Genomic DNA, 13,676 nt, shown 5'->3' on the forward strand with positions numbered 1-13,676 from the left:
TGTACCTGTGAAATGGTCTCTATAAAATACTGTAGAGTACCTGTGAAATGGTCTATAAAATACTGTACCTGTGAAATGGTCTCTATAAAATACTGTAGAGTCTGTGAAATGGTCTCTATAAAATACTGTCAAGAGTGTACCTGTGAAATGGTCTCTATAAAATACTGTACCTGTGAAATGGTCTCTATAAAATACTGTACCTGTGAAATGGTCTCTATAAAATACTGTATTACCTGTGAAAGTCTCTATAAAACCTGTGAAATGGTCTCTATAAAATACTGTACCTGTGAAATGGTCTCTATAAAATACTGTACCTGTGAAATGGTCTATAAAATACTGTACCTGTGAAATGGTCTCTATAAAATACTGTACCTGTGAAATGGTCTCTATAAAATACTGTACCTGTGAAATGGTCTATAAAATACTGTACCTGTGAAATGGTCTCTATAAAATACTGTACCTGTGAAATGGTCTCTATAAAATACTGTACCTGTGAAATGGTCTCTATAAAATACTGTAGAGTGTACCTGCATAATCGTCTATAAAATATGGGGGCGTTCAAAGTAGGCAATCAGAGTTGAATGGCACATTAGTGAATATTAGGCAGTCACAACAAAACGATATAACGTCGGACAGCTTCTTTAAATCATTCATTTGGAACTTCTTTTTATAAGATGTCTTTAATAAATCTTAACAGTGTTACCTGAACAAGTTTGTGCAGTCACAATTATACCCCTTGCAGCTTGATCTGACAGAGATACACAGTGTGTCGTTAATCACTATTGACCAACTGCTGTTAAATTTAATTACAGCGGGAGTCATTCATTATACCCTCCTATAGGACCCCATCTTAAGTTTCTAGTCACTCCCCTTGGTCCACTGTGTCCTAATCAGACGCAGTCCTGTCCACTAGAGTTGGAGTTAACCCTACTGTCTACAGTGTTGCTTTGACATAAAGGCTAAACAAAATCTGGGAAGTCATACTAGTGGATGAATCATTTGATTACAATACAGTACATTTGCTTATCTAACATGCATCAAAAGCAAGGTATGATACAGTTTTTTGATTGCTTGGCTGTAGTTACCTGTTTTTAATTCAATTACTTGTTTGGGCTAGTGGACCAACGGTCTTAAATAATTGGACGTGAGGTTGTTCAGACAGCTGGGGAGTTTGAATGAAAAAATACTCCACTGATTTGTTATTTGATTCACTGCTTTCCCCCCCCCAGACAGGCCATATCTATCTGGAGGATTGCATGAGGCATGCAAACCACACAGCCAGAAGATATTCTTAGAATCCTAAATCGTCTTTCCGTGGGAGGGGGTGAACTTGGATTAAATGAAAAATGTAACATCACATCCCTTTTCTAAGAATAGTTCAAACCTGCTTCTCTCCCTCTTTCATGACATAAATGAGACGCCTGAGAAAATGTGGCAATGTAAACAATTACCTTTAAATAAAAAAATTCAACAGCAAAATATTTGATAGTTTTGTATAACGTGCTAGGGAGATGGGGGGATTTCTTCCTCAATTATGCAAAAGGGACATTCTCAGTTGGCTGCTGCTGCAGAGCCCGAACGCCGAGCAGATAGCCATGCGACCTTTGTTTGTCCTCTGGGTGCTCTGAGCCCTGATCCTGAGCTTGGCTTGTCTCCCCTTCAACCCCCGCCTTCCACCACCCCATCCAGATGAATGTTATATCATTGGAGAAACTAACTCCCATCCACCCCAAAAACATTCATCTACATCGGCAATGATGGGACTTGACAAACATTGAAAGCAGAGGAACTGAAACTGGAGAGATACTGCTGACTGAGTGTTGCATTCATATTCACTGTATACCCAGTGCTTAATATGTGTAAAAACAGAATACATCTAAATGGATGGGAGTGGGTCTGAGTATGCATTTAAAGGGGTTTGTCAGGGTTGGTTTAAGAAATGCTCTCTTTTCATGTTTAAGCTTGGTACCTGTTTACACACTTTTGATCCCTATGGCTAACCTTACACTTTGGCTCTGTTGGACAAATATCCATTTCCAATAGGGAAAAGGTACTCCAGGTAACACACACACACACACACACACACACACACACACACACACACACACACACACACACACACACACACACACACACACACACACACACACACACACACACACACACACACACACACACACACACACACAGTCTTTATTTCCCCTACGTACCTCCAAAGTAAGATCCATCCGTCAGCTTCATCTCTTTGTTAAGCTTGGTGATGACACTGGCCACACCATGTTGGATGAAGTACATCTTCTTGCCCACGGTGCCCTCCCTGATGATGTAATCGTTGGGCTGGAACACCTCGAACTTCAGCTTGCTCAACATGCCCGTCACGAAGTTGGGGTCCGCGTTGGCGAACAGCGGCATGGTAGCCACCAGCTTCCGACAGTTGAAGTTCACAATTTCCTGGGTAAAAAAAAGATAGTTTTAGATGAATTGTTCATAATAAATATTGTGAAAACTATAACAAAGGCGTTTGACAAAAGTGTCCCTTTCTCTGATGGATATGAATGGTATCTGTCAAATAGGGCAAATGATTTTCCTTTCTTGACCCCCTGCGAGTCCTTCTTGATTACATATAGCTGCTGTCAGGCTCGAACGTCAGGACAAATAGGAGTGGTGATAACGGAAAGCCTTGGCGAGTTCTCCAATTACTTTTTGTTATTGGTTATGTCAAATGCAATTTGTTATAATACTCTAATGGGACACGTCCAAGTTTAACATGCAATCTCAATATTCATCATGTCTCTGCATTGGAATGGATGTAATATCTACAAAAACACTTTTCATCACTCTTTGGGGTAACTTTTGGTGCTATTGTCTTTGATGATGATGATCATGACCTTAGTCTCTTCAGAAACAACAGGAGATTGTTTGTCATTCAGGGTTTGTTTGAGAATGGCTCTTCCAATGTTTCAGTTTGGTGCTTGTCTAAAGTATAAGGAAAATGGTACTCTAGAAAATGTGCAGAAACTTGTCTCTGATGATGATCTTGCCCTCAGCAGAGGGCAATGATCTCTCTGGTTATCTCAGACAACAGCAGGAGATTGTTTCCTATATGGGGGTCTGTTAGTGTTTACTGAGCAGTGCCTGCCTGCCTCCCCTCCTCTGTCTCTGTTGCCATGCAGACAGACTGACAGACAGAGCTTGGCCTTCACTGTTCCACTAACTGCTTACTCACTTCCTGTGAGAGATGATGACTCTCCAATGGGAGCATCTGAGCCAAGGATACATCAGCCAATCTCATGTTCGGCTGAGTTTTGTGCTGTTAGCTCAGTACTGAGTCAACAGCAGCAGTTGGTTCTGACCTCAATCATGCACAACGATTAATGAATTAGATGCTCAGTATTCAGCCCGGCTTGGCCAGGATGGAGCCCCACTAGGGAAACAATCTTTAGACTTTATCTATTTAAAGCAGCAAACCTGTCCCATGGCAGCGGTGCCTGGCAGTATAAATAGCTGCCTAGCTGCAATGAAACGATGTCCGACCAGCTGCAGAAATTGTCGAGATGAAACTTTAACTGTTTTCTCACCATAGGATGAATATCATCATCATCACTCCCCGCACACTCTTCCCTGATACACTGCCTTCAGAAAGGATTCATACCCCATGACTTATTCCCACTGCTGGCTGGCTTCTGAAGCTTAGCAGGGTTGGTCCTGGTCAGTCCCTGGATGGGAGAACAAATGCTGCTGGAAGTGGTGTTGGAGGGCCAGAGGAGGCACCCTTTCCTCTGGTCTAAAATATATCCCAAATGCCCCAGGGCAGTGATTGGGGACATTGGGTGCCATCTTTCGGATGGGACATTAAATGGGTGTCCTGACTCTCTGTGGTCACTAAAGATCCCATGGCACTAATCGTAAGAGTAGGGGTGTTAACCCCAGTGTCCTGGTTAAATTCCCAATCTGGTCCTCATACCATCATGGTCACCTAATCTTCTCCAGTTTACAATTTACTCATTCATCCCCCCTCCTCTCCCCTGTAACTATTCCCCAGGTCGTTGCTGTAAATGAGAATGTGTTCTCAGTCAGCTTACCTAGTAACATAAGGGTTCAATAAAATACATTTCCAAATTTTGTTGTGTTACAGCCTGAATTCAAAATGGCTGAAATGTTTTTTTTCTTTACCCATCTACACACCATACCTCATAGTGACAAAGTGAAAACATGTTTTTAGAAATGTTTGCACATTTTGCCTGTGCTTAGCTCCATTCCATTTGTTTTTTTTATCCTGAAACACTCCCCAGACCTTAACGATTACAAGCATACCCATAACATGATGCAGCCACCAGTATGCTTGAAAATATGTATTGAATTTGCCCCAAACATAGCATTTTGTATTCAGGACAAAAAGTTAATTGCTTTTTGAAATTCACCGCTCGACTGAGGGACCTTGCAGATATTTTGTATGTGTGGGGTACAGAGGTGAGGTAGTCTTTCAACAATCATGTTAAACACTATTATTGCACACAGAGTGAGTCCATGCAACTTATTATGTGACTTGTTAAGCAAACGTTTAGTCCTGAACTTAATTAGGCTTGCCATAGCAAAGAGGTTGAATAGTTGTTGACTCGAGACATTTCAGCTTTTCATTTATAATTAATTTGTAAAAATTCAGAAAAACATAATTCTACTGACATTATGGGGTATTGTGTGTAGGCCAGTGACACAAAATCTAAATTGTATCCATTTTAAATGAAGGTTGTAACACAACAAAATGTGGAAAAGTTCAAGGGGTGTGAATACTTTCTGAAGGCTCTGTATGTCTGGTTGTCTCTGTGGTGCTGTGTGCTTCCTGCTGTGATATACTGAGCTGAGATGAACCTATCTGAGCTGAGATGAGATTAACATAGCTGAGTTGAGGTTAATTTAACTGACCTGGGTTTAGCTGAGATGAACCTATCTGAGCTGAGCTGAGATTAACATAACTGAGTTGAGATTAACCTATCTGAGCTGAGATTAATTTAACTGACCTGGCCTTAGCTGAGATGAACCTATCTGAGCTGAGCTGAGATTAACATAGCTGAGTTGAGATTAACCTATCTGAGCTGAGATTAATTTAACTGACCTGGGCTTAGCTGAGATGAACCTATCTGAGCTGAGCTGAGCTGAGATTAACATAGCTAAACTAAATTTACCTGAGCTGAGATTAATCTATCTGATCTGAGATTAATTTAACTGAGCTGAATTTAGCTGAGCTGAGCTGAACATAGCTGAGCTGAGATTAAACTATCTGAGCTGAATTTAGCTGAGCTAAAATGAGCCTGGCTGAGCTGAGCTGAGATTAATTTAACTGAGCTGAATTTAGCTGAGCTGAGATGAGCCTAGCTGAGCTGAGATGAACCCAGCTGAGCTGAGCTGAGATGAACCTAGCTGAGCTGAGATGTGATTAACCAAGCTGAGCTGAATTTACCTGAGCTGAGATTAACCTATCTGAGCTGAGCAGAGATTAATTTAACTGAGCTGAATTTAGCTGAGATGAGATGAACATAGCTGTGCTGAGATTGACCTAGCTGAGCTGAATTTAGCTGAGCTGACATGAGCTGAGCTGAGATGAACCCAGCTGAGCTGGTCTTAACCTAGCTGAGCTGAGATTAACCTATCTGAGCTGAGCTGTACTATGCTCTGCTCTCCTGGGATGGGAAGAAATATGCATTCCTGTCCAGTTCAGTGCTCTGTGGATCTGTCTTGTTCTCAGTATTGTGGGCAAGACTGGGTTATCTGGGCTTCGCCTTACTGTGCTGTACAGACCTATGCTTGTGCTCTACTGTGTAAATGCTGCCATGTGCTCTAATGTTCTGTGTAGATATATGGTTTCCTGTGCTGTGATCTACAATACTGTGTAGATCTACCCTTTTCTGTGCTGGGCCAGGCAATACTGTGCTCCAATATGTCTCATTCTGGTTGGTGACTTAATGGGGTTACATGAGAGACATAGGCAATTACATCCCTCCTCTTCTCTTCTCCCTCTGTCCCCTCTCCTCCCTCCTCTATCCCTCATTTCCACCTCTCTCCTCCTCTCCAATCCCCCATCTCTGCATCATTAGGCTACATGAGAGCCCTTATCTGCTCATACAGAGAGGGCAGCCAACTATGAAGCAGGTAGAGGGTTGACACAAAGAACAAAGAGAGCCTTATAAATTGGTCTCTGAATTTAAGAAACTTAAACGTATCTTGCCTTCTTTTTTTTTTACTGTGACTGTCTGGCTGTATCTGATGTGACATCATGTTCCAAATAGGCCAAGTAGGCCTATATTGTACACTTGTAAATTGATGCAGCCTGGGAACACCTCATGTGTCTGTCTATTGGTTGGCTTGACGTATTAACGGCCTCTCTATTGTCAAAGCTCTGGGAACACCTCATGTGTCTGTCTATTGGTTGGGTTGACGTATTAACGGCCTCTCTATTGTCAAAGCTCTGGGAACACCTCATGTGTCTGTCTATTGGTTGGGTTGACGTATTAACGGCCTCTCTATTGTCAAAGCTCTGGGAACACCTCATGTGTCTGTCTATTGGTTGGGTTAACGTCTTAACGGCCTCTCTATTGTCAAAGCTCTGGGAACACCTCATGTGTCTGTCTATTGGTTGGCTTGACGTCTTAACGGCCTCTCTATTGTCAAAGCTCTGGGAACACCTCATGTGTCTGTCTATTGGTTGGCTTGACGTCTTAACGGCCTCTCTATTGTCAAAGCTCTGGGAACACCTCATGTGTCTGTCTATTGGCTGGGTTAACGTCTTAACGGCCTCTCTATTGTCAAAGCTCTGGGAACACCTCATGTGTCTGTCTATTGGTTGGCTTGACGTCTTAACGGCCTCTCTATTGTCAAAGCTCTGGGAACACCTCATGTGTCTGTCTATTGGTTGGCTTGACGTATTAACGGCCTCTCTATTGTCAAAGCTCTGGGAACACCTCATGTGTCTGTCTATTGGTTGGGTTGACGTCTTAATGGCCTCTCTATTGTCAAAGCTCTGGGAACACCTCGTGTCTGTCTATTGGTTGGGTTGACGTCTTAACGGCCTCTCTATTGCCAAAGCTCTGGGAACACCTCATGTGTCTGTCTATTGGTTGGCTTGACGTCTTAAAGGCCTCTCTATTGTCAAAACTCTGGGAACACCTCATGTGTCTGTCTATTGGTTGACTTGACGTCTTAATGGGTCTAAACACTAATCAGATGAAATTGTCATCTCACTTCCTGATCTCTCTTGTTTCACACCTGTGTATTGCGTGCTTGAGCAACTGACTGTCTTCACACCAATTCAATTAATTTATCCGTTTAGTTAGCTTGTGTTCCACCAGCTGTAGTGAATCAATTTGTGCAGTGTGTCTATTGCATTTGTAATAAAGCACATGAGACACGTTTTACAGACACCCTTTTCAATAATCATCCATCGTTGGTAAATTCACCCAGTCAATAGACCAGTATGATATATAAAGTATAAATACTGGTACATCAGAAATGTAAAAGAACATTAATTAGTGATAAAACAACTCAGCGCTCCATGTTTAAGCAATTAGAGATGCTTAGAGATGATATATTAAGAAAGGTTGCCTTCCTCTGTTGCAGTTGTTATTCATATTTGTATTCATTTTTGTTTCCACCTAAACTGCCTTGTTGGTTAGGGGCTCGTCAGTAAGCATTTCACTGTAAGGTCTACACCTGAAGTATTTGGCGCATGTGACTAATACGATTTGATTTGATTTGATTAGCATGAAACCCTGTGACAAACGGACATTTATACAAAGCCATGGTGTCCCAAATGGCACCCTATTCCCTTTAGAGTGCACTACTTTTGACCAGGGTCCCATATGGCTCTGGTCAAAAGCAGTGCACTATTTAGGTAATAGGGTGCCCATTTGGGACACTGAAGAGTAAAATAGAATAGACAACACAAGGCGTCATCCTCCTTACCTCTTTGAGCGGGTCGTTGAGCTCACTCAGGATATTGTCCTCGTCAAAGATCTTGCCCTGATAACGATGCTCATAGTAATCATGAATCTTCTGCCGCATGTCTGCAGGTAGCTTGTGGAACGACATGTACTGCTCCACTTGTTTATACTGTAAAGATGGAGAGAAGAGATCATGTCAACAAACCAAATGAACAGAAAATAGAAAATATCCGACAAAACAAAGGCTGTCACGTTGACTTCAAAAACATAGCGCCCGAAAGCAATTGGAGGTAAAATAACATTCAAAGGAAGGTTTTAGCAAACATTACAGGCAATATGGTATGTTGTAATAGGAACCAAGGACATTCACAACATACTGAACATTCATAACATACTGAACATTCATAACATACTGAACATTCATAACATACTGAACATTCACAACATACTGAACATTCACAACATTCACAACATACTGAACATTCACAACATACACAACATACTGAACATTCACAACAACAACATACTGAACATTCATAACATACACAACATACTGAACATTCACAACATACTGAACATACACAACATACTGAACATTCACAACATACACAACATACTGAACATTCACAACAACAACATACTGAACATTCATAACATACACAACATACTGAACATTCACAACATACTGAACATACACAACATACTGAACATTCATAACATACTGAACATTCATAACATACTGAACATTCACAACATACTGAACATTCACAACATACTGAACATTCATAACATACTGAACATTCACAACATACTGAACATTCACAACATACTGAACATTCACAACAACAACACACACATTCACAACATACACCGCATTCACAACAACAACACACACATTCACAACATACACCTCATTCACAACAACAACACACACATACACGACATACACAACATACACAACATTCACAACGACAGACACAGTGGGGTGATAGTATGGATTGAGTATGGACGTAGCAGGTGGTCGAAGAAGGAACGAGTTCAGCCTGAGGCCCTTTAGAGCAAGGCTGCTGCCGTTCTGATCAGCTCACACAGTGAAGATAATCGCTCTCATCTCTCTCAATATAGGTTACCCATGACCTCACATAAACCAGAGAGAATGAATACACCCATATCAGTGACTGAATAGGTCTCAGGGAGACCACATTATCATCTGAAATCATGTCATTTCAATATGAAACATTAAACAGAGGAGAACATAAAGCAATCAAATGCATGTACTCAAGACATTGCATGCATAATTCAGTAGCGCCGCGTTTCTTGACTGTGGTTGTCTCAGAGGAGTGGTTGTCATAAGGCAGAGGTCTTCTGGGGCCTCTGTCACTACACTGGTCTGGAGTCATTCTCTCTACAGGGTCCTGTGCCCTAACGGAGTCATTAATCTGTCACAGCATCTGATCTGGAGTCAATCTCTGCAGTAAGAGATGAGTCACAGAGCAAATTAATAAATAAAAAATTTTTTTTATTGTGTTGTCTGTTTTGTGTTCCTTTATTCTTCCTGCTTGGTTTTCTTTTCTCGACTTCATTTTAGTATGTTGCTGTTTTAAATACATTTCATTTGAGATGTTCACTGTCTCAACATATGATCTGGAGTCAGTCTCTCATCAGGATGCTGTCTGTGGTCTCAAGTGGAGTCATTAATATGTCTCAACATCTGATCTGGAGTCAGTCTCTCTCATCAGGATGCTGTCTGTGGTCTCAAGTGGAGTCATTAATATGTCTCAACATCTGATCTGGAGTCAGTCTCTCTCATCAGGATGCTGTCTGTGGTTTCAAGTGGAGTCATTAATATGTCTCAACATCTGATCTGGAGTCAGTCTCTCATCAGGATGCTGTCTGTGGTCTCAAGTGGAGTCATTAATATGTCTCAACATCTGATCTGGAGTCAGTCTCTCTCATCAGGATGCTGTCTGTGGTCTCAAGTGGAGTTTAATATGTCTCAACATCTGATCTGAAGTCAGTCTCTCTCATCAGGATGCTGTCTGTGGTCTCAATTGGAGATTAATATGTCTCAACATCTGATCTGGAGTCAGTCTCTCATCAAGATGCTGTCTGTGGTCTCAAGTGGAGTCATTAATATGTCTCAACATCTGATCTGGAGTCAGTCTCTCTCATCAGGATGCTGTCTGTGGTCTCAAGTGGAGTCATTAATATGTCTCAACATCTGATCTGGAGTCAGTCTCTCATCGGGATGCTGTCTGTGGTCTCAAGTGGAGTCATTAATATGTCTCAACATCTGATCTGGAGTCAGTCTCTCTCATCAGGATGCTGTCTGTGGTCTCAAGTGGAGTCATTAATATGTCTCAACATCTGATCTGGAGTCAGTCTCTCTCATCAGGATGCTGTCTGTGGTCTCAAGTGGAGTCATTAATATGTCTCAACATCTGATCTGGAGTCAGTCTCTCTCATCAGGATGCTGTCTGTGGTCTCAAGTGGAGTCATTAATATGTCTCAACATCTGATCTGGAGTCAGTCTCTCTCATCAGGATGCTGTCTGTGGTCTCAAGTGGAGTCATTAATATGTCTCAACATCTGATCTGGAGTCAGTCTCTCATCGGGATGCTGTCTGTGGTCTCAAGTGGAGTCATTAATATGTCTCAACATCTGATCTGGAGTCAGTCTCTCTCATCAGGATGCTGTCTGTGGTCTCAAGTAGAGTCATTAATATGTCTCAACATCTGATCTGGAGTCAGTCTCTCTCATCACCGTTGGCTGTGATGCGCCCAGGGGAGGGATACTGACTGTGCATCAGAATGAGGAAGTTAGGTGGAAAAAAAACAGCTGAGTCACTCTTCACACCAACCCCCATGTAACCCTCCCTGCTGTCCCATCGAGAAGGCCAGTGCTGCATCCCAAATGCCACACTATTCCCTATATAGTTCACTACTTTTAACCAGGGCTCATAGGGAGACTCTGGTCAATAGTAGTACACTATATAGGGAATAGGGTGGCATTTGAGATTTTACCTAGAATAGGTAGGAGAAACCTGCTCTCCTGCAGATAAACTGCAATGCTACACTTTAGCTTTCATCATATATGCATGAACTGACACAGACCAGACAGGACTCTTTCCATTTTCCAATTCTCTCCAATAGTCCGATGTCATGGAAAGCGTAGCTTGAGAAAGTAAATAGCCTAATCAAAGCATTAGGTGATATAATTACACACGGCTGTAAAAGTCAAGGTACCACAAGCTTGTAGGTATTGACTTGTAGGTATTATCACACACGGACACAACAGACCTCTATGAGGCCAATGATGTATGCAAATAGAGATTGGGGCATTGTCTACAGGGAGTTAGAGAGAGCGCAGACTGACAGAGAGAGAGAGAGAGAGAGAGAGAGAGAGAGAGAGAGAGAGAGAGAGAGAGAGAGAGAGAGAGAGAGAGAGAGAGAGAGAGAGAGAGAGAGACAGAGAGAGAGAGAGAGAGAGAGAGAGGGAGAGAGAGAGACACAGGGAGAGAGAGAGGGAGAGAGAGAGAGAGAGAGAGAGAGGTCCTTCAGCAGCTCATCTATTTAAATCAGGAGATAGCTGCTCTGACACACACACACACACACACACACACACACACACACACACAACCTCAGGTAAGGGTGTCAGCATGAGGTGTGAACAGAAACTAACGGTAGCCTCAGGAAGCAGCATACACAGTAACATCACGACGCAGATTTTGTGCTCCAAAAAAAAAAATGTAACTATGTTAAAAGGAGAAAAGCCACGTCCCATCACACGGTGGTTTCACATTGATTCTCCACAGCCGCGGCGAGATGATGAGGGATCAGGTTTTGTTTTGAGGTGAATCGATTTATTCTAGGTACACAGTCTGAGAGTATCTGACAATGTTTACATTTAGAACAGGACTCTCTGTGACTGCGTGTGAGATATGTTGAGGTGTGGTTTGGTCTCTCTGTGACTGCGTGTGAGATATGTTGAGGTGTGGTTTGGTCTCTCTGTGACTGCGTGTGAGATATGTTGAGGTGTGGTTTGGTCTCTCTGTGACTGCGTGTGAGATATGTTGAGGTGTGGTTTGGACTCTCTGTGACTGCGTGTGAGATATGTTGAGGTGTGGTTTGGTCTCTCTGTGACTGCGTGTGAGATATGTTGAGGTGTGGTTTGGTCTCTCTGTGACTGCGTGTGAGATATGTTGAGGTGTGGTTTGGACTCTCTGTGACTGTGTGTGAGATATGTTGAGGTATGGTTTGGTCTCTCTGTGACTGCGTGTGAGATATGTTGAGGTGTGGTTTGGTCACGTCTGGTTAGAGAAGTTATGTATTCCATCTGACTCATGTCATAAGCATTTATGAATAATCTATCTTGCTTATAAATGTGTTCATGACATCGTTATGTTGGTAGCCTTCAAAAATAATGTGTTACTGTTTATGAGGCCTCTACGCGTGTTAACTGTGAATAATTTCAAATCTGCAATGCATCATCATGACGAGTAACATTCCCAACATAGGAATGAATATGCTTTGTGCTCGCTGCTGAAAGAAAGACAGTATGTACTCTTGCCTTGCTCATTACATGCAAGGTACAGAATGTCTTTGAGGACAGAGGAGGAAGCTTAATCCATCCCAGGTTCTCGGGAACATTAATACATTCTCAGAACGTTTGGAACATTAATACATTCTCAGAACGTTTGGAACATTAATACATTCTCAGAACGTTTGGAACATTAATACATTCTCAGAACGTTTGGAACATTAATACATTCTCAGAACGTTTGGAACATTAATACATTCTCAGAACGTTTGGAACATTAATACATTCTCAGAACGTTTGGAACATTAATACATTCTCAGAACGTTTGGAACATTAATACATTCTCAGAACGGAACATTAATACATTCTTTGGAACATTAATACATTCTCAGAACGTTTGGAACATTAATACATTCTCAGAACGTTTGGAACATTAATACATTCTCAGAACGTTTGGAACACGTTTGAATACATTCTCAGAACGTTTGGGAACATGAATACATTCTCAGAACGTTTGGAACATTAATACATTCTCAGAACGTTAACATGGAACATACATTCTCAGAACGTTTGGAACATTAATACATTCTCAGAACGTTTGGAACATTAATACATTCTCAGAACGTTTGGAACATTAATACATTCTCAGAACGTTTGGAACATGAATACATTCTCAGAACGTTTGGAACATGAATACATTCTCAGAACGTTTGGAACATGAATACATTCTCAGAACGTTTGGAACATGAATACATTCTCAGAACGTTTGGAACATGAATACATTCTCAGAACGTTTGGAACGTTAATACGTTTTGTGCTCCTGTGAATACCCAATGTTCTCTGAGGTAAATAGGTAAATACACCCTTTTCACCATCAAGATGCTGCCGTTTTCTCAGCCCTTCTAGAAACCATCATTTCAGCAGAAGAATGTATGGCTGTTGGAAACTTAATGATCCTAGAAGTATCTTAAGAGACAATAAAAGCTGGAGAAATTGTTTGAGAGTCAATAGTTGTAATGTTAATAATATTTATAAAGTTGCATTTGATTCTCTATACATATTTACAGGTATTGTCCTCATTAAAATGATATTTACTGCTTGGTGCAATATATCCTAATAAAAAAAACATTAAGTTAGCTATATTATATTACAGAGACTCATGTATGGACAATACAATGACTGATTATATCCTTCCAGACAGAG

At 41.5% G+C, this 13,676-nt stretch overlaps 1 protein-coding gene across 2 annotated transcripts in view; it reads right to left on the reverse strand.

The window, feature by feature from the left end:
• The window catches only part of LOC112257341 (potassium/sodium hyperpolarization-activated cyclic nucleotide-gated channel 1), a 165,464-nt gene that overhangs the window by 26,225 nt on the left and 125,563 nt on the right, over positions 1 to 13,676 (reverse strand). For both annotated transcript variants that reach the window (XR_006084006.1, XM_042326470.1), the window contains exons 5-6: positions 7,957 to 8,103; positions 2,211 to 2,451 (exon numbers count right to left, since the gene is read on the reverse strand). Coding sequence is in view for 1 of the 2 variants with exons in the window: in XM_042326470.1 (XP_042182404.1) it covers positions 2,211 to 2,451; positions 7,957 to 8,103 (388 nt within the window). In the remaining variant the exon portion in view is untranslated. The remainder of the gene's footprint in view (positions 1 to 2,210; positions 2,452 to 7,956; positions 8,104 to 13,676) is intronic.

This window comes from Oncorhynchus tshawytscha, linkage group LG09 (genome assembly GCF_018296145.1).
Source record: "Oncorhynchus tshawytscha isolate Ot180627B linkage group LG09, Otsh_v2.0, whole genome shotgun sequence".
Taxonomy (NCBI): Eukaryota; Metazoa; Chordata; class Actinopteri; order Salmoniformes; family Salmonidae; genus Oncorhynchus; species Oncorhynchus tshawytscha.